Source organism: Cimex lectularius, unplaced genomic scaffold, assembly GCF_000648675.2.
Source record: "Cimex lectularius strain Harlan isolate CLEC.00 unplaced genomic scaffold, Clec_2.1 scaffold253, whole genome shotgun sequence".
In the NCBI taxonomy this organism is placed as follows: domain Eukaryota; kingdom Metazoa; phylum Arthropoda; class Insecta; order Hemiptera; family Cimicidae; genus Cimex; species Cimex lectularius.
In genome coordinates, this window is record NW_019392814.1 from 461,048 (window position 1) to 482,259 (window position 21,212).

Here is a 21,212-nt window from a genome sequence, read left to right on the forward strand (position 1 = left end):
TCTCTCCCTTTGTTGAAACTATGTAGCACTGTTGTTTTTAAAATTGAAATAATATTATGTTTTGTTTCTGTTAGATGGTCCTTAAATTCCGAAAATTTGTTCGAAACTCTCGTTTTTATTTCTCTACCGCTTTGTCCTATATATTTCATATCACAATCAGTACAATTAAGTTGGCAAACCCCGCTTTTTGCCAAGTTGTCTACCTTGTCTTCAGGTCTTGAGAGGATATTTTTAAGTGAAGCCGTACTTCTAAAAGCTATTCCAAAACCTTCTTGTTTAAATATTTTACTAACTTTTTTCCGATAATTCACCAATGTATGGCACACAACGGAAACCTAATGATTCATTTATGGTGGGGTGACTGAGTCCTTTTGGTGATTCTTTTAAATTTAATTTTTTTATTCTTTTAACTAGCAGCCTATCAATAAATATTTCTACGTACCCATTGTTTTTTGCTAAGGTTTTAATAGTTTCTAATTCGTTTTTATAGTTAGCAGGTGTTAATAGAAGTTTTAACATACGGTCTATGAGACAAATGAAACCAGCAGCCTTTTGGAACCATGGGTGGGAAGAATCATAGTGGTATCATAGTGTCTGTAGTGTGGGTTTTCGATATACACCTATTTCAATTAGGTTGTTTATTATTGACAATTTTAGGTCTAAAAAGTTCAAACAACCATCTTTGTTATTTTCCAATTTACATTACGGGGAACAGAATTAATTAGTTGGAGGAATTCTTTGAGATCCTCTAATGTTCCCGACCATATGCATAAAATATCGTCTACATAGCGTTTCCAAAAATGAACAGATTTAATTAATTTGTTGTTTCATTTGAAAAGATTTTTTTTTCAAATTTATCCATGGATATTTCGGCACAAAGTGGGAATAATGAAGATCCTATTGGTAACCCTTTCATTTCGTAAAATTTATTATTGAATTTACAATAATTAGATAGTAGGCATATATTTAAGAGGTCTAGTATATCATTTTTTACAAATTCGTTAATAGAATTCTCGTTAGGTTTTTGCTTTATGAGTTTAGTGCATTCTTCATCGGGGATATTTGTGAATAAATCAGTAATGTCAAATGACAATAAAACACATTTGTTGGGTATATTGATGTTATTTAATTGTTTTATCAATTCTAAAGAATTGTTAATACCGAATGTAGGTTTGACATTGATGTGAGTTTTAATTATTTTATCAATTGTGTTTGCAAGTTTATGGCATGGACTTAAAACTATGCTTAAAAAATAAAATAAAAATAATTACTCAAATGTATTTATTTTTATCAAAGAAAACAATTTTTAAAAACCCAAATTAACAACTTGACACGTTGGCTCTGGAAAGGATGAAATTGAACTGATTTTGTTTATTTTTATTCTAAAGATTGTAAAAGGATTAGTAACACTGAATAAGCCAAACAACAAATGATTAAAGTGGTGTTTACGTTTTTAAGTAAACTATTAAACCTTATACTGGGGCCGTCGGTGGCCGCAGCGGTTTAGGCGTTGACACGGCGCACATCACTGTAAGGTAAAGGTCCGGGTTCGAATCCAGCGGCCCTGCATCCCCCCTCGTAAAAAAAATCTTTATACCTAGTTATTACGGAAAATTAACAAATAATACAAACAACTACTTTAAATGATTATATATGAATATATATAAAATTAGATATATACTATAATTATAAATTATTATATATTACAGATTATATATTATATGTAATATATATTAATTATTCAGAAATCGTGAGATGCAGTCTGGTGTTGTAGGTTTCAGAACTACATTTTCTTTTTCGTGCCAACGTTTCGATCTTTATTGAGAGCATCTTCAGGGCTGAAAGTGTTTGTCTTCTGTGTAATCGTGCCATTCTTGCGTGTCGTGTTGAGAGTGCCCAGAAACGTTGGCACGATAAAGAAAACGTTTTTCTGAAACCAACAACACCAGACCGCATCTCACGATTTCTGAATAATTATTGATTTACGGTCACTAATCACCACACATATATATATTAATATTAATAGAAGATAATTGACAATTTTTACTAAATACAAGCGTCTGGTTTTTACAGTGTATTATTGATTAGATTTGTTTTCAAATATTTGAAATATTCATTTAATATACCAACAAAAATGCATTTGTAGATGCTAGCATTTACTTTTGACGTATTATCAACGTACTATTTTGATCTAATATTTCATCGNATACAAATAAAGTGGAAGGTTTATGGGCCGACAAACAGCTGAGGTCATCGCCGGCCTTCCGCGTGTATTCCTTCTCTTTCCTGTCTTTCTCGCGTATTTTGTATTGAACTGCAGCCACCTGAACATCTCGATCTGGTTACTGACTCTCTGCTTTTACTTGTATATTTCGTCGTTATTTTAAAATGCTAGCCTCTTGTTAGTACCTCAGGTAGCGCACCAAATAATAATATTAAAAACGGATTCATATAAATTCTATTTTTTTCTAACCTTAAAACTTTAATTATTTACCTTTTTATTACCTTAATCGCTAGAGAATGATATAAACAAGTAAGTTTTCTATATAAAGTACTGACAATATTTGGAAAAGGATAGATCCGAAAATTTGAAACATAGAGATCAACAGTTAATATTTCTATATTGTTTCTCTACTCTGTGAAATTAGGAGGGCAAGACGAAAACTTTCCCAATATCAACTTTTGATGTTGGAAAATCTCGAGGGATATATTATACCCAGATATTGATTTCAATGCCGGTCATCAAATTACGCCTTTCTTCTTCCGGTGCGATGGGATTTTTGTTATTTCATATTATTTTCGGGGGAAATTCAATTATTATTTTTTAAATATATTATCCAATTCTCTACTGTTATTTGAGACGAGATTTAATCATAAAATTAAAAAATTGTTTTAAATAATTATTAAAAAAACGAAATTAAAAATAATTTCTTCTTATTAATTAATTACAAAATTTTAAAATTTTCCTCTATCAGTTTTTTACCCTTTCATACATCTATTATCACCGTCTATTCTAATTTGTTATTTATGGAAACTGACTTGGGGACGAACAAAATAAACAAAATTTTCGGAAAAGAATAATCAACTTTTTGAAATCCAAAAAGCTAAACGCGAAGGGTTCACTTCTATGCTATACTAATCCATTTATGTTTAGTTGTCTAATTGACCATTGTAATTATTTCAATTAATTATTCTTTTTATGTAAGGTTGAAAAGTTAGTGTCACACGCGGGATTCAACCCATGATCTTCGATTCAATTCACCGCTGCTCTAACCACTTGAGCTATCGTGACTTCGATCCACTCGAACACCAACTTCTCATCTCTACCTACAAACTTTCGAATTTTCCATCTTTTTGCCATTTTTCATACGTCTTGTATTCAGGATTCGAACCGAAGATCGTGGGTTCGAATCCCGCTCGTGACACTAACTTTTCATCTCAACCAAGATTTATGCTATACCTCTAAAAAATCGCTGAGAATGTGTATAAGCACAAGTGTAAATACGAAAAAGTAGATTACTTAGACGAAAGGGTAGAAGCAGTACAAGACGAGATCGTTGCATTCAGTAGAAAGTTGGAAAATCCAAAATCTGGATTGTGTGTAGAATTTGAAAGCCATTTCCTATAAATTAGTCTTACGTACTATAGATTGTCTGGTTAAAGTTAATTTTTTTATTCTTTTAACTAGCAACCTATCAATAAATATTTCTAGATACCGATTGTTTTTTGCTAAGGTTTTAATAGTTTCTATTTCGTTTTTATAGTTAGCAGGTGTTAATAGAAGTTTTAACATACGGTCTATGAGACAAATAAAACCAGCAGCCTTTTGGAACCATGGGTGGGAATAATCATAGTGGTATCATAGTGTCTGTAGTGTGGGTTTTCGATATACACCTATTTCAATTAGATTGTTTATTATTGACAATTTTAGGTCTAAAAAGTTCAAACAACCATCTTTGTTATTTTCCAATTTACATTACGGGGAACAGAATTAATTAGTTGGAGGAATTCTTTGAGATCCTCTAATGTTCCCGACCATATGCATAAAATATCGTCTGCATAGCTGATGCCTTAGCCTTTGCTATATAACAAGCCATATAACTTTCCAAAAATGAATCTTACTACATAGGGAGGAAAAATGGAAGAATGATCCAACTTCATTGCTTTTTTTTTATTTCCTTGTCTATTCACAACAATGTTTACCTCAAACAGAAAAGCTTTGTCATCGTTTTGTGTGCAATGTTTTTGTATTTTATTTATGGCATTGGCCCTGTTTTTAGGGTTTTAGCTTTCTTCACAGCAATCTTCCTTAACGTACCAAGTATGAAAGAAGAATACTTAACTTTCTCTAAAGAAAATTAGTTCCTTGTTACTTCGGCCAAAGCACCAGTAAACAGTAACAAAAGATTATTTTCTTTAAACAAAGTACGTTTGGATGAGATTCGTACCCGCATGTTACAGGATACATCGCCGTGTGCCCAAACTGTTGAGACCACCGGTGATCCTATTATTTTTCTTATTACGTTTACAATTACCTTTGTTTTCATAATTTGTTTAAATCAAAATGAAATGAAAATAATCTTAGATGTGTTGTATTTAGAAATATAATTTTTTATTTTTTTGAGGGGGAATTATTCTAGAGACGTACGAAGACAACACTTTATTCAATTTCTTTTGAAATATATATTGATTGCGATTATCACAGCATTAGTTATTAAATTAAATGTTTACAGTGTGATATTTGTTTGCTGTTATACAATAAATTTAAAAAAAGTAATGAGGTTATTTAAAAGTTGTTTTCATTTCATTGCTATTTTGTGGTGCCATTATTAATGTGCTCTTAGGAGCCAATTGTAACAGAACTTTTTTTTTCTATAAAGGGTGCAATTTTTCAGCACAACCATCTTTATTTTTGTAAATTTCTCATTGTCGATAGCTTTAGTGGTAGGTACCGTGTTATAATCTCTTATGTGGGTAAAGTGGCTTTCGAAGAACAAAGAACCTAACGTTATTCTGTATAAGTTGTTAAAAAAAAAAAAAGATTATTAGTCATAACTAAACTTTTTGAACAATGTTAAATTTGTTTGCAGTTAAACAATGATTTTAAAGAAAGAATGGGGTTTTATGAAAGTTAAAATGGTAATCGTATTCAAGCTAACCTAATATCCAAGAAAAGGAAAACAGAATTGAAAATGTTGAACGTGCCTATCCAGTTCGACTTCTGTTTGCCATCTCAAGGATTCCAATGTGAATACAAAAGAGTGAATTATTTGTGTGAGTTTGCCCGGATGTCGGGCTAACGATTTCGAGTTGCCATATGGGCCTAACCGACCCTTCGAGTCTCACAATGTCCCGCTGAATAGCTAAATCCCTCCTACACCAGTACAAATAATCCCCCTCGATATTCCAACGTCAAAATAAAACGTTTTGAATCGTGGACCATTGTAATTTCAAACAGACACACGTCAAAAGCACCCAAAAACACGTTTCATACTTATTGACTCGGAATTATTAAACGAGAGCAATGCACGCTTCATTTGGGTTTAATCTAACTCAAGCGGTATTTGATTCGACCCGATTCGGTTTGTGGTTTATGTAAAAAAAGTGGATTTTGCGAAGGTGAAATATTTCAAATACCTCCGTTATAAATGGTGTTTGGCTAGTCGTGTTAAAAATTTTGCCAGTAGATCCTACATTAAAAATAGAAATAAAAAGTCCTAAACTATGGTCCGAATCTCAACAGTTTCGGAGTTATTCCTCTTTTCTGATTATTTAAGATTTCATGACCGTGCTTCAAATAAACAATGATAAGTCATAAACTAAAAGTTTTTGGACAAATCCATTGATACCATAGAAAACTACGTTAAATTTATAAGATTTGATCGACAGTAAACTTGTAAACATTGGTGAAATAAGCGTTTTAATAGTTGAAAACTTTTTTTTTTCAAAGTTGAAAAACTTAATATAATTTTTGATGACCGTTGAATTATAATTGTGATGCTGTGTGATGGGAATATCAGTCAATGGTTGTTGGCATAAAGAAAATGACTTCCTTTCCTGGCCGACGTTTCGATTTAATTTTAAATCTTTTTCAAGGCTGTCTGTACATATATAGTATATTATTACATTTTTCATTTTTACAGAATTACATGTATTTTTTATATACACGAAGTCAAAAATCTAACTTACCGCTTGATATCTAAGTGTCCTCTTTTTTATGTTTTATTTATTGTTACTAATTGGCATATCTTCCATGTTATTTTTCTACTCCATCGGTTGCTACCACGAGGGAATCTCCGTAATAAACTCCTTCGCAATTATCACAGGGTATTTTATAGACTACGCCTGAGACAGGGCAATACCTACACAGGAGGGTGTATCAACATAAATACACCTTAAAAAATAGGAAAATAAATGACACCGCCCTGTCTCAACATGCCTTAACTTTGGGGCATAAAATAAATTTTGATCCCGCTCGTGACACTGACTTTTTATCTCAACTAAAAACCTTAAGTAATTGAAAGATATTAATAGATCAAGCGGACCACGACAACTAGTGAATTTAATAAGTTTAAATGAAGTATACCTTCACTAAAGCCCTCCGTGGGCATTTCATTTGTCGCCGAGAATCAAATAGATTACACGACATTTCAAAAAATGGAAAAAAGGAGGGAAAATTCAAAAGGTTGGGTTGAGATGAAAAGTTAGTGTCCGAGTGGATCGAGGCCACGATAGCTCAAGTGGTAGAGCAGCGGCGTATCAAGCCGAAGATCGTGGGTTCGAATCCCGCTCGTTACACTGACTTTTTTATCTCAACTAAAAACCTTAATTAATTGAATGGTAGTTTTCAATGGTATCAACGGATTTGTCCAGAACATTTTAGTTTAGGAGTTAACATTATTTATTTAAAGCAGGGATGTGAAATCTTAAAAAATCAGAGAAATGGAATAACTCCCAAACTGGTGAGATTTGGATCATCGTTAATTAAGACTTTTTATTTTCATTTTGAATGTAGAATCTACTGGCAAAGTTTGTAACACGAGTAGACGAACACCCTATATTTTTCAGATCAAAATATGAAATAATGCGCTACTAGAAAGTATTGTTCGATTCAAACGTTCAACTTTATTACAAGTGATTCATTTGTATTGGAATATTACAAAAAATTAATCCTCTATTAAACTTTAATTTGCTATTTTTAAACTTTAGGTTATTTAAATTGTTTCAAAAGCATAGCTACGTAATATGATGCAGTGTGGATATCAAAAGTAAATAAATTACTCATTCTCGTTTGTTGAACATCAAAATATTCTTTAGAACCGATTATAAATTAATGATGCAAAATGTTTACTTTTCATCATTATTTATCCTTCTGTCTTTCAATTAGCAGTTGCAGTTTTAACTGTTGAACCCTCTCTAAAAATGTGTCTTTTGAAACAGTTATAATCGTGAAATCGGGACTAATAAAATAGGTAATGTAAGTATCTAATTTTTTAGATAAAAAGAAACAATCCTAACAACCTAATTTACACGCTATATTGCATACTGTCTCGTATGGTGTTTGAAAAAGCTGAAAAAGCTTCTTTATTCTATAATCATAAATAATGAAAATTTTGAAAAAATCTACATCAAAATTTAACATTTTTTGTTTGCCATTTTGAGGGATATTTACATAAAATATCGTTAAATTTTTAATTCATGTTTAAACCAAATGGAAACGCCTAAAAATAAAAACTACGATGATGATTTTTTGCAGTATTTTTTTTAATGTGTGGTGATTAGTGACCGTTAATCGATAATTATTTAGAAATCGTGAGATGCGGTCTGCTGTGATGTAGGTTTCAGAAAAAACATTTTCTTTATCGTGCCAACGTTTCGATCTTTATTGAAATCGTCTTCAGGGCCTGGGATTTACAAACACTGTTTACATTTAACAAAAACATTTAGGATGTGGAAAAGTGAATTTATACAATGCTAAATATATTTTTTATATTCAATCAAAGTATTTCTACGCACTCGTTCACTCCACACGACACGCAAGAATGGCACAATTACACAGAAGACAAACACTTTGAGTGAGTAGAAATACTTTGATTGAATATAAAAAATATATTTAGCATTGTATAAATTCACGTTTCCACATCCTAAATGTATTTGTTAAATGTAAACAATGTTGGTAAATCCCTGGCCCTGAAGATGATCTCAATAGAGATCGAAACGTTGGCCCGATAAAGAAAATGTTTTTCTGAAACCTACATCACACCAGACCGCATCCCACGATTTCTTAATAATTATTTGTTTTAATGTGGTATTTTTGCAATATCTAATTTTTTTTCATGATTTTGAAAATGTGTTCGCCTTTTTTTATACCATTCAAGCAACTTGGGGTATTTGCAGTTGAAGCCTGAATGCAACATTAATTGATATCTGTAATTATTGCAATTTTTGAATATGAAGAGCTTACATTAGCTAAAAAAATACTGTTCAATATTTTTCTAAGTTGAATAAATTGTGATAATGCCAGCGAAGACAGTAGTAATTTGACCTGTTTATTATATATGTCACCCTATCAGATATTTTAGGTGGTGTGTGTTGAACATTGTATAAGTTTGTGAACTATCGTTCACTATTGATGTTTATTTACCATTTCGCGTAGTCCCGCTGCCATCCACTAACATATAAAACCCAGAAGGCATCTAAATAATGACAACCGTTTACACCCCTGAAAACAAAGCACAGAAAAATTTCAAATTATCGTCCAATTTTACGTTCCAATTCCAAACAGTTCTCTGCTTTTTTTTGTAAATTGTTAATTATATCTTCTAATAGCGTTTGTTCGAATGTATTTTATAAAAATAGTATAACGACATACGGTGAAAGTGGTTTGTTCTTTCGTTCTTTTCATTGTGTCCAGTCTCGTATAAGTACTACTGTTAAGGATAAAAAACATGTCTTCGTTTAAACAGCTTTATTTGGTAATTAACATGAATCATTTTTAACTTTCTGCTGTAACTTTTCTTTTCTTTCTATTTTTTCAGTATCTTTCTGTCTCTCTCATATAACTCAGTCAAAGTTACTTTACCATTCATTCATTTGCTTCAAGGTTTGTCACGTGATAAATGCAGGGCCGTCGTTTTCCGTGTAGGCGCTCGTTGAACTCCAAGACTATAATAACAGTGCCTGGGAAAAAGTGCGAGAAAGAAAAAAACCTCTCCTGTCATAAAATGCAGTCCGTTTTGTCTGCCTTTCTTTTGGTCTAAGCCCACGTCGATTTGCTAGGTATTGATGCATTCGTCGTAGGTGGACGTGACACGTTTCTCAAATAGTCTAAGTGAGGAAATCTGTGAAAAAAATTCTACCCTGCGCGTTTCGCTTAGGAATATGTAAAACTTTTCGTATCTTCTCGAAAAATGGTTAATTCAATCTGTCTTCTAAAATCATAATCCATAAAAATCATTTTTGATATTCAATTATAAAATCGGGTAGTTTGGTTCGTATACAATTTGAATTATGGAGGTCAGTTGTCAATAAATTTGTTGTGACCTTTAAGTCCTTTTTTGTCTAGGCCCAAGAATATAGGGCTATAAACCTCATTTAAAGGCCGTAAACAATCATCAAACGTAATGGTCATGTTGATGTAGTTAACGTCGCTGGGTTAGAATTTAGATAACATCTAAAAATATGGACATCATCAATTTGTGTGACAACGCACAATTTAATTTTGTGTTTCCTTCATATCAAGAGGGTGGCGTATTTTTGATCTAAAAAATGTCTATTAATTCAAGCGGTTTTATCGTAAATATGATGTATTTTGGTCAGACACAAACCAGCCAGTTTATTCATTTTTACTAGAATGGCTGAAAACGTTTCAACATCGGACCCGAATTTGTGCCAATAGCACAACTGGTTAAATGTTCATTAAAAAAACATTACCACAATAATGATAAACGATGATAAAAATGAAGGGGATGTACATGAATCACATAGCTCGACGGTCTCTAATCAGAAAAAGTTTTAACTAACTTGTGAAGGCAACGGATGTGGACTATTGACTAATTTTAATAAAACATTTTTAGTGTCGCAAAATAACTCGACTTGTTCTTGCCAGTGAGCACAAGGAAACGAGAAAAAACATTCTAAGTAATTTAAATCGTTTTGAAAGTTTATTATGGGGTTGTCTCTTTATTGTGCACGTATTTCAGAAGCAGTCTGACGTCTCTCAGTAACACTGCACTCTATTAAAGCCAAATTCGCCAGTTTAAACCGTAGCAAATTATCGTTCGCATTTACACAAAAATGTATTGGTCAGGCCTCGCGTTCACTGGAAGCAGAAAGGTGCGAAAAGCTGCGAATTAAATTCGTTCGAATTTATCTGAAAAGCGCGAGCAATCCAAACTCACTGAAATGAGTTAATCCCAGTCCACTAGGCGCGTTTTTGTTCGTCCGTTTTTTTGCGTAAAGTCGAGAATGCGAACCAATCCAGTTCAGTTCGGATTTTGATGCGAATTCGGACGAATCGATTCATTCTTCGGACTCCGTAAGATGGATTGCGATATATTAATAATTTTAATTTTCGAAAGAAGACAGTTTTTTTTTTAAATACTGTTCACCCATACTTTCCGACGTCTTCCTTGCTGTCTACGTCGGAAAAACAAGGGTGACCTCAGAGCCAAAATTTCCGAGTCAGACAAATCAAGTCTATTTTGATCTGCCCCCAGATCGGACGAATTCTGCGTCATTGGACGAGGGCTGGAAGCAATATTTCAGACGAACCTAATTCGCGCGAAATACGTGCGCAGTTCGCAGCTTTCCGCCTCTAGTGGGCCCGAGGCCTCAGGGTCTTGCCCCGTCCTACTTATAAACCAGACGTCGTATGCTCTGACTATGGCATTTTTCGTCAATAGTTACAGCAAACGATATGGAAGCGATGTAGGAAACGAGACAAGTATCCGCCGAATTGTTGACAGACTGGTTTTACTATAAAAATTCGCACTAGCATCCCCACGTACATTACTGTACTGTTAACGCCAGAGGAAATACTTCGGAGGCGTCAGTAATCGCATCGGTTTATAGGCGTTGACACGGCGCTCATCACTGTAAGGGAAAGGTATCCGACATAGCATCATAACGAAATACCCTTGTAAAAAACAGCCTGTTGTAGGGTAACAGTGTAATATGTATCAGGATGAAAAACCACTGAATATTAATTATCTTTATTTACACAATCACAAATACAATTTGCACAATACCACTCTCGTAAAGCCTGTACTGTCCTTTGTCTTTCTGTTCCGCTTTTATCCCTTCAGTCCTTCCAACACTGAGGAGTGGCACCTTCTCCTTGTACCCTTGAGTCGGGGTACCGTACACTATGTACCTCTGTGTATAAGGAAAATTTCTTTTTTTTAAGATGTTTTAACTCCGAGTTCATTTAATAGGCGCCCGAACAGGGACCGGCGTTAGTTGTATAAAAAAGACATTGTCTTCATCGCGCTTTGATTAACCCGCACGGAACGTGAGGTTTTACTCTTCATAAGCTGCTCAAGAGATTCTATGTGGTCTTGGTTAGAATTGGCACATTTCTAGGAAAATTTTACGTTGACGAACAGACTGGCTGGCAGAAGACATCTATTCAGACACTAAAATATCGGGCTCTTTGCATCATCATCCTCATCAATGGAAGACGACTCCGAACTTCGAACTCCCGTGAGTGGCTCTTTTGTTTCACACAGGATACTTAATTTGCCTTCCAATTTCAAAATGGTTAACAACACGTCCAAACCAATTTCCAGAGTAATCTTTAAATCTATTCCTCGGTTTTCCATGGAGAAACACATCAATGATGTAATAGTTAAGACTAAACTAAGTATGAATATTTTATGGTCTGATGGTATGATTTAACTACATATTTTCTTTATTATGACTTCATCTTTTAGAGTGAGTGCTTTTAGATTTAGCTTATTTCTCATTGTGGAGAGCATGAGAGATATTTTGTTAGCGTTGACATTGAAACTCAATAATGAAAAATGATACTCCCTCCAAATTAAAATATTGACTAATTTTTTTTTTAAAAGAGGGTTCGCAACAGCAGAGGGCATATAAACCCTCAGGGTGCCGGTGTTTTTGAAAAAAAGCCCATTTGTAAGTATGTCGGTTTCGAATGCAGGGCCGCTGGATTCGAACCCGGGACCTTTACCTTACAGTGATGAGCGCCGTGTCAAAGACTAAACCTTGCGGCCACCGACGCCCCTTGACTAATAGTTGGAATCAAAGTTATTGCATCATTCTTTTGAGTGTAATAATAATAATAATAAAAATAATAATAGTAATACCTTTATTTGCGAAAAGTACAGTAATGCTGTAAGATAAAACATAAAAAAAGAAAAAAATTAAGGATAAAATAATAGAACAACTAAAAATTAAGTCATTTAACCAATCTGCACATTTTCGCCTCCTGCCTAAAAGCAGTGCTTGTAACAGGTGGCAGGAGTTATGTCAGTGAACAAAACTTAAATTAAATAAGCTTAGAAGGTGTATAAGACAAAATAAATAAAATAAAATAAATTCAATTAAAGATAAAATAAAAATTAAATAATACAATAATTGCCATTTGTTGCCTAATTTGCTACAAAGAAAGTTTAAATTATAAATTTAAAATTTTTACAGAAATAAATTTTTTGAAATCCTAACCAGAATTACATTTGTTAAAATTAATTTTATGATTGTAAATACACCTAATAACAATATTTAATGAAAAATGAAGTATAAATTAGTGTTTCCTTTGGATATAAAAATATCCTTAATTACTTTTTGTTACGCATTGTTTGATTCAGCAAAAAGGTTATTTTGAAAGACTTAGAAACAAGGATATTTTAAAAACAATTGTTTAAATTTAAAAACCTGAAAAATATCCTATAGTTTATTGATGTTGAATCTAAAAGGTTTAGAAAGGATAATTTTCAAAAGAGAATTATCAGTTAAAATTAATGGATATAAATAACAAGTATTGGTTCCATACCATGAAACAATACCATAGCAAATTATAGACTGAACTAAGGATATGTTTATGTGGAACCCCAACAATTCCTATTAATTTTAGTTTTTTTAATGACAATCGATGATCGACGGAGTCAAAAGCTTTTTTTAAATCTAGACAGATCCCAAAAACATGATAGCCTCTATCCATTTCCAATATTGTCTCTAACATGCCTGTTTAGTTGACTTAGCAGGCTTGAAACAATATTGGTGGAGATTAAGAAAATAAAATAATCTATTTTTAATTACTTTTTCATCGATTTTAGCCAAAGTTAAGGGCAAAGAAATGGGTCCGTAATTATTAGCGTCAGATTTTGAACCTAATTTAAATAAAGGGATAATTAATGATTTTTTTCTAAATGGAGGGGAAAGGCTCTCCTAGTGAAAATGCTAGGTTAAAAATATGTACTAGGGGAGGGATGATATATTTAGATGTTTTTTTAACACAAAATTATTTAAAAAATGGTTGCTAATTTTTAGGTTATTGAAAAGCGGTTCTAATCCAGTTGAAGTAACAGGTTTTAAGGAAAAAGTTTCGTAGTCGTAGGACTCCGTAATGAAATGAAAAGGAATTACAAAAAACTAAAAGAAGGAGGAATATAACTCTTATTAATTTCATTTTTAATATTAGTACAAATTGACGAAAAGAATTTATTGAATATATTAGTAACTTCAAAATTATCAGACAGAGGGTTACCATTATCAGATTCTAATTTAATAATATTTTCTTTCGGCGGATTATCATTTGTAACTTTTATAATCAAGGTTCATTTTTTAGAGTCGTTATTAGGCTCAATAAATTGTATGGCTCAATGTAATAAATTTCTATATTTTTTAATTTTAGGGAGTAATAAAGGGGTTTTACATGAAGAGAGTAAATAAATAATTTTTGTTTAGGATAAATTCATGTACAGGGATCTTTAGGATAATTTAGCAAAATCTAAAAAACATAATCCACATTTTCCATTTTTCAATTATTATACCGGGTTTTAGAACAGTATAAATATGGTTCACTTGGTATAACTGGGTGCTGTGTGAAAATAAGATTTGTCTAAACAGTTTAAATTCGTGAGAGCTTTTGAAATGGTGTCTCTCAATTACTGGGTAGAGCACACTGAGAGGACAACTTCACTTCGTCGCACAATGTTCTACTCTTGTTCCCATCCGTTTTGGAGATTTTCCTTCTGTTAAGGTACTTTTATAGGACCGTCTTGATTGAACTTCCTTAATTGAACTTGCAGTGATCTTACGCTAACATTTCGTTAAATATTTAAATTGTTTAAATATAAAATGTATTCCCTTGATGTCACTATAATCAGCCTTACTGTTATAACTGTACACACAAAATAAGATATAAAGCAAATTTCAAAGAAAGAAAAGCACTCAGTTCCTTCGTCAAGATTTCGAGGAATATAATCTAAAGAAATAATAATAAAATATAAAATTTTACTTACTATGTATTTAAAAAATGATGTCTAATTTACAATTGGATGAATGATTATGAATTGTGACGACAATTGTGTCACTTTTTCCTTTATAATGGAGGCTACCGACAATGGAGTCATATAAGACTCCAACGCATCCTGGGGTCGATATTCCGCCATTGGCCACTTATCGTATAAACAAACAATGTACACGCCCAAACGAATATATACATAAATAAACCCTTTAGAGCCTTACAATAATTATATATAATATTTACAAATGGGGAACACCTCTGTTTCTCTTAAAATCAGAACAGCGGAACCATCAACCAACTCTTGCTCCCAAGGGCTGTTTTTATGTTGGGAGTAATGCCTACTCGCTTCCTGAAACAGCCAGGGCGTGGCACTGCTCGACCAAGTGTGACACACTGAATACTCCTTTAACTTCAGGCGAACACTTGGGCACGGCCTATCCTCAAAACCTGTGAGCACTATCCCTTCCTTGCGGTGGGATCAGACATTCGGTAGGCCATTGCTCAATCTTGCTCTTGACACGCACAGCTTTTCAGAAGATCTTGCCCATTGATGCTGCCAACGTTCTTTTATTGCGTTTTGTCTATTGAGGCCAAGACGTCTGCAAGTTCATTGTCCTCCAGCCCAACGTGTTCGGGTACTCGGGAGATTACCACCTTTTTCGCGTTCCAACTGAACATATCTTCCTCGAATACTTGATGTAGGAACTGGGTGTTTTTCCTTTTTACCAAATTCGCCCTAACACTGATATCGCATGAACAGTTAAAGTATTGCCTTTTTTTTACTTTATGTTAAAAACGTATTATTTTTCATCATCCACTTCGGTGTTTTGGTGGCCCGGGCTCAGACCTTGGTCGTATCCCTACCACTGTCAACGTTAGGCGTCGACGGTCATTTAAGCCCTCAACGGCTGCAGTTTTTATCAAAACACACTATTCTATCACTCATTCTTAATACGTTCCGTCTTATTTACATACCTATCACTCCTGTAGGAGTACTAGATAGTTCTCCATCGCCCTTTATCACGCATGTAAACTACTAAGCTCATAATACCTAGACTAATTGAGGGTCGATGGGGTACTCGGGTATTCACGGATACAAACACAGCTCCCTACATAGAGGCAAGAGATCACACCCTTCAGTTATGTGGGACGCATTGAGCAACCTTTTTCTGCATACCGGAGCTTTGGCCCAAAGGCCAGAGATCGTATGTAAACCAAGTATGGCCAATTCTGAGTCAGTTTTAGATCATACTTCTTCTGCTATTTACATTCTCCGGAGGCCACCTACCTCAATCGTCCTCTTAAACCGCAAGAGTTTCTCGGACGACCCAGACCACTGACGCTGCCGCCTTTTCTTTACCATATTCTCTATTGTTCGTTTAGGGTCAGCGGGCTGGATCGGGATAGTAAGGTAAGTAGTGTGCGCCGTCACGGGTTTCGCCGAATAGTACGGATGTTCGTTACCTTCCAGTCCGACCTGTCCGAGACAACCATGATGTTTTTCTAAGCCACTCCAACTTAGGAACTCTTTCGAACAAAAGTACGACAAGAATATACACCGATAATCTGTCCCTTAAGGTTCACAACGCTCTCAGGAATCAATGCCCACGAGGTACAATAAATCCTCCTCGGTTTAGCCCAGTGGACCATCCTCCGGCCCTTGTTTCGAGACAAATTCTCGTAGGGGTGGTAACCCTACGATGAGTGTAGTGCTAATGTGCTTTAGTGTGTGTGTGTGTTATATATGCAGATGCAGTTTACCCTCATGCCCGTGTGGTGAAATAATAATTATTATTATTAGTGATTATTTGGAGATCGTGAGATGCGGTCTGGTGTGACGTAGGTTTTAGAAAAACATTTTCTTTATCGTGCCAACGTTCCGATCTTTATTGACATCATCTTCAGGCCCTTGGATTTTTAAACCTTGTTTAAATTATACATACATACACTGAAATATATATACATTGAAAAAAGTGAATTTATACAATGCTAGAAATTTTAGACTCAATCACAGTATTTGTACTCACTGTAAGTGTCTGTTTTCTGTGTAGATATGTCATTATCGAGTGGCGTGTTGAGAGTGCCAGTGAGATATTGTTTTATGTTTATATACGTTGGATTTTGAAGGGGTGGGGAAGGAAGTTTGGACAGAAAACATTTTTCTATGAGGAGTAGGCTTCTTTGAGGTAAAGGAGCCGACAGTGGGAAAAAATGAGTAATGGTTGTAAATTAAACAAAATCAATTGTTTAAACTGTCCGGCAACTTACTTCGGAATTACATCCCGTATCTGGATAAGAGAGTAAAGCAACATATCTATGATTGCAAAAAACCCATACCAAATCCTACAGCACTGGCTACCCACCATTTTGAACACAACACAATTTCGACTTCACCAATCCAAATATATTACACACAGAACTAAACAAATATAACCGTGACGTTGTAGAAATGGTTTACATCAATAGTGATAAACACAGCATCAATTTCAGAACAGACACATGTAAACTGTCACAGCTGCGCTAATTAAATTCAATATCAATAACATACATATATGATCATCAAAGCACACAAAACGTATAAAACAATCATTACATTCCACACATTCTGTCCCAACTTCCTTCCCCACCAATCCAATGTATATAAAAATAAGACAATATGTCACTGGCACTCTCAACACTACACCCAATAATGACACATCTACACAGAAAACAAACACTTTGAGTGAGTACAAATACTTTGAGTCTAAAATTTCTAGCATTGCATAAATTCACTTTTTTCACATCCTACATGTATTTGTATAAATTAAACAATGTTTATAAATTTCAAGCCCTGAAGATGATCGCAATAAAGATCGAAACGTTGACTCGACAAAGAAAATTTTTTCTAAAACCTCCGTCACACCAGACAGCATCTCACGATCTCCAAATAATCATAAACTAACGGTCACTAAACAACACACATTATTATTAGTCATTATTTAATACATGATTAATGATGTCATGTATGAACTAAATTAGTGCTATTTTTAATTGTAGTGTATGATTATAAACCAGTAATTATCAGTGGTGTTCTTGATATTTCCTCTAAATCAGGTAGAACCGAAATTACATTTGCAAATCCAAAGAAGACAGGTTTTGTAATCTATCCCTGTGGGATAAATCCGTGTAAGCCGTTTTCAATTTATAAATATCTAGTTTAGTAAAAGTAGAGCGTTCACAATATTACGAGCAACTGTACTTTTTTATTAATTCAAATCTGACCTTATAAGTTATATTGGAATGTACCATAATTATACACACATATTGAAAATAATAATTGATGTAAATTGTGACAAAATTCATATAAAGATTTGAGTGAGGCTGTTTTGTAAGGTTAAAACAAGGAGTAGATGAATATTTTTCTAATGTTATTACTATACAATATTAAAACTTCCGCATGTTACTTCATTGAGACTACGATGTTGTGTATTTAATTTACTTTGATCAAAATTCATTTTCAGGAAAATTGATAAAAGTTATTTTTTGTTACATGCTTTAAGATTTGCATGACAGATTTGTTGTTTGTTCATTATTTGTAGATGACATAATTATATTTTAAATTTTTTTCGAAGTACAAAGAGGATGTTGAACATATTTACTTGAATATATTCAGTGACTTACCAACGACTTTTAGATGCACGAATATACTTGTAGGGGGGTGGGATGTTACTTGGCACTCGTACGTCCCAGCATCTTTGAGCTGAACAAATTTGACTTGTAGCGACCAGTCCTGGAACAAATTAAGCAAATTGATTTATAATTTGAATTAGAAAATTAAATAAATTGACTTAATAAAAACGTGCCTAATATACATCATCGTATACTTGACGGTTTATTTTCTCTCATCGTTTAACTTTCAAATACTTTCAAGGTGGAAGATTTTCACCTTTGTTAGCACAAGGGACTAATTTTGTTGGCCTCCCTGAGCGTTTTGAAATTGGTTTTTTGACTTCAATGTTTTACCGGTAATTTATTCTGGACAGCTTCCTATCTATTTTAAATTATCGTTAAACTGAGGACTTTCGGAATTTGTTGAATTTCGCTGTTTATCTAATCCTAAATATCCGAAAAGCCTTCTTAACCTTGCGACGTGTTAAAATGCATGGCAAATATATTAAGAATGTTGGTTTAATGAGGCAAAGTTTGATGAAATATGTGTAAAAAAAGTCATTGAAGACTGAGCTAGGAAGAAAAAGGAAACACATTACAAAAATCAGGACCTGATAGAAAATTATCAATTTTTAAAACGCCGTTATTAATTAATCGTCAAAATATTTAAATACACACTGGCTTATCTCCATTATANGATGATCTCAATAAAGATCGAAACGTTGGCACGATAAAGAAAATGTTTTTCTAAAACCTACGTCCCACCAGACCGCATCACACGATCTCCAAATAATCATTTTCTTTTATGGAGAAAATGAAAAAAAAAATCAATTGAGTGGAATTTTTACCTGTCATTGTATAAGTCCTACCTTGGCCCTTTTGAGTCTGAAAATACCCGAAAAACTATAATCTAAGTCCTTCAGGTTGATACGGTCGATAATGTAGCGCGTCTCAATTCAAGTGAAACTATCTTGGCCTCCGTTTAAGCCCGTTAAGCCTCTGAGTTATCATGGAGGAAAACGGTTCAATTCTATTCACTAATGCAGGCCACTTTTCTTTGATAGTTTCACTTATTTTGGCCAATTCCGCAACTGGGCTAGAATTGACCGCTTCGTTCAAGAAAACAATTCTTTGCAGGATTTTCAGGATGAGCTAACATAAAAACATTATAAGTACAATAGTTTCTAATTCCGTTTCGTAGAAGCCGTTGTGAAGATTCATCCGGTATTTTCGCACATTTTAATCTACGAAATGTTAATTGAAGTGCAATTACGCTTAGTCTCCTGTATTCATTCAAGCAATGAATTAAAAATTCTTATTTTGTCTCGTCTTAAATAGTTTCAAACTGTAAGAAGCTTACTTCCAGAGTTGGAAATTTACTGCAAAACTGCTTAAATTAGTTAGTCCAAAATAATCGGGTTTAAGAAGCCAGATTAAAATGTTTTGACTGGTTGTTCATTAATGCCGAGAGGATTGAAAGTATTTTTAGGAGACGTTCTCACTTCTCAAACAGGACCGTCTAAAATTAAAAGCTCTCGGGATTTTTGGGTTTTAACGGTGGTGTTTGTTATTCGATAAATACGGCATTTTTTATTCTCCAACGAAGAACTCCAGACAAGGATTTCTCTCTGTTATTTTCTTTATCTAAAACTTTACCATTGGAAATGTATGTTTAACATAAAATTGTAAAATGAAGGCACTGAAGGGAAAGAAATCACCATGATTATGCAGGTTGGTAGGGTAATTGCCCTTCCGGGCAATCCACATTCAATAGAAACTGGGTTCCATTTTATGTCCGAATGCATGATTTATTAGAAATTTCAGATTTTTCAAAAGTTTCAATTTTCCAAAAGAAAAGCAGAGCAACTCTTAAACAGTTTTGACTATTGAAACGCCTCGTCTGGTTTGTCTTCATTAAATATTATGTAGATTTATCGACCAATTTATGCAGATTTGCAGATAATGTTCACCTGGCTGTTATCAGGGATGTGGTCAAAGAAAGATATTTTTAATTTTAAATCTTCGCCTAGCTTCTTATTGCACCTTCTTCAGGGCTCTACAAAAGGATATGTTATAAATTTCAATTTTAGCTAATTTAACACAAATATATATGTGAAATTTGGATTATAAATATTTATTATTATATCACCTCCATAGCTGTCCATTTGTTTCCTCTGTTTCTTCTGTACTTTGTAAATTGTAAAATAGTAAATTTCAGTAAAATTCGCAAATCTGATAAAACCTTATATTCTCGTAAAGAAAAAAACTCCCATAAATTTGATTGATATTTCCAAAGTTAACAAAATATCAGATAAAATGCAGTTTTCCTCGTCTAAATTATAATCTTGGAAAGCAATACGATTCTCGGAACGTATTTCATTCTATTTATTTTCCTTCATATGATAAATCATTTATATTAGACCGCAATAGCAAAATACTAATTGATATCATTTCATGTGAAATATTATGATTTATTCCGTATGAAAAACATCACTTGCTTTGATCTCTATTATCAAGTTTTGTGCGAATAAATAGGTTTGTTTCGTAAAATATGAGAGTCATTTTAAAAATAAAATTGACTCGATGATGATAAAAAAATCCTCTTTTGTAAAAAAAGTTCTTGTTTTCAAAAATTAATATAAACTCAGCGTAAAAGCACCCCATGATCCCTACCCTATTCTGAGACGATTCCTACCCTAAATTAACTTGCTAATAATAATCGTTTTAGAATTAAACGACGAGGGCCATCTTGTTGTAACAGAAAGCAAACCCTCTCACGCGTCTTCAGTCGGGCAAACTCAGAAATGGTCCTATCAAATCCTATCAAAATATTTCTTTCATTAAACGTGGCATAAAATAAGCTCTAAGAAGCTTTCATCATAAGAATCGAATCGTACAATAAAAATATGTATTCTTATTTATAATAACCATGTTAGTGTCATTTCCCAGCTAGATGAGAAAGTGATATCAAATCCATTACCACCACGTGATTTCCAGCCAAAATTTGATGGTTTGTTAAAGGCCATTTTTTGATAAAGTTAATCGTTTCTGAATTAAATAATTGGACTATAGA

The 21,212-nt window shown here is 33.5% G+C and overlaps 1 protein-coding gene across 1 annotated transcript in view; it reads right to left on the reverse strand.

The window, feature by feature from the left end:
* LOC106673051 (limbic system-associated membrane protein-like) overlaps positions 1 to 21,212 on the reverse strand; it is a 216,645-nt gene that overhangs the window by 40,616 nt on the left and 154,817 nt on the right. Inside the window, exon 4 of the mRNA XM_024228370.1 lies at positions 18,152 to 18,260. Coding sequence (XP_024084138.1) covers positions 18,152 to 18,260 — 109 coding nt within the window. The remainder of the gene's footprint in view (positions 1 to 18,151; positions 18,261 to 21,212) is intronic.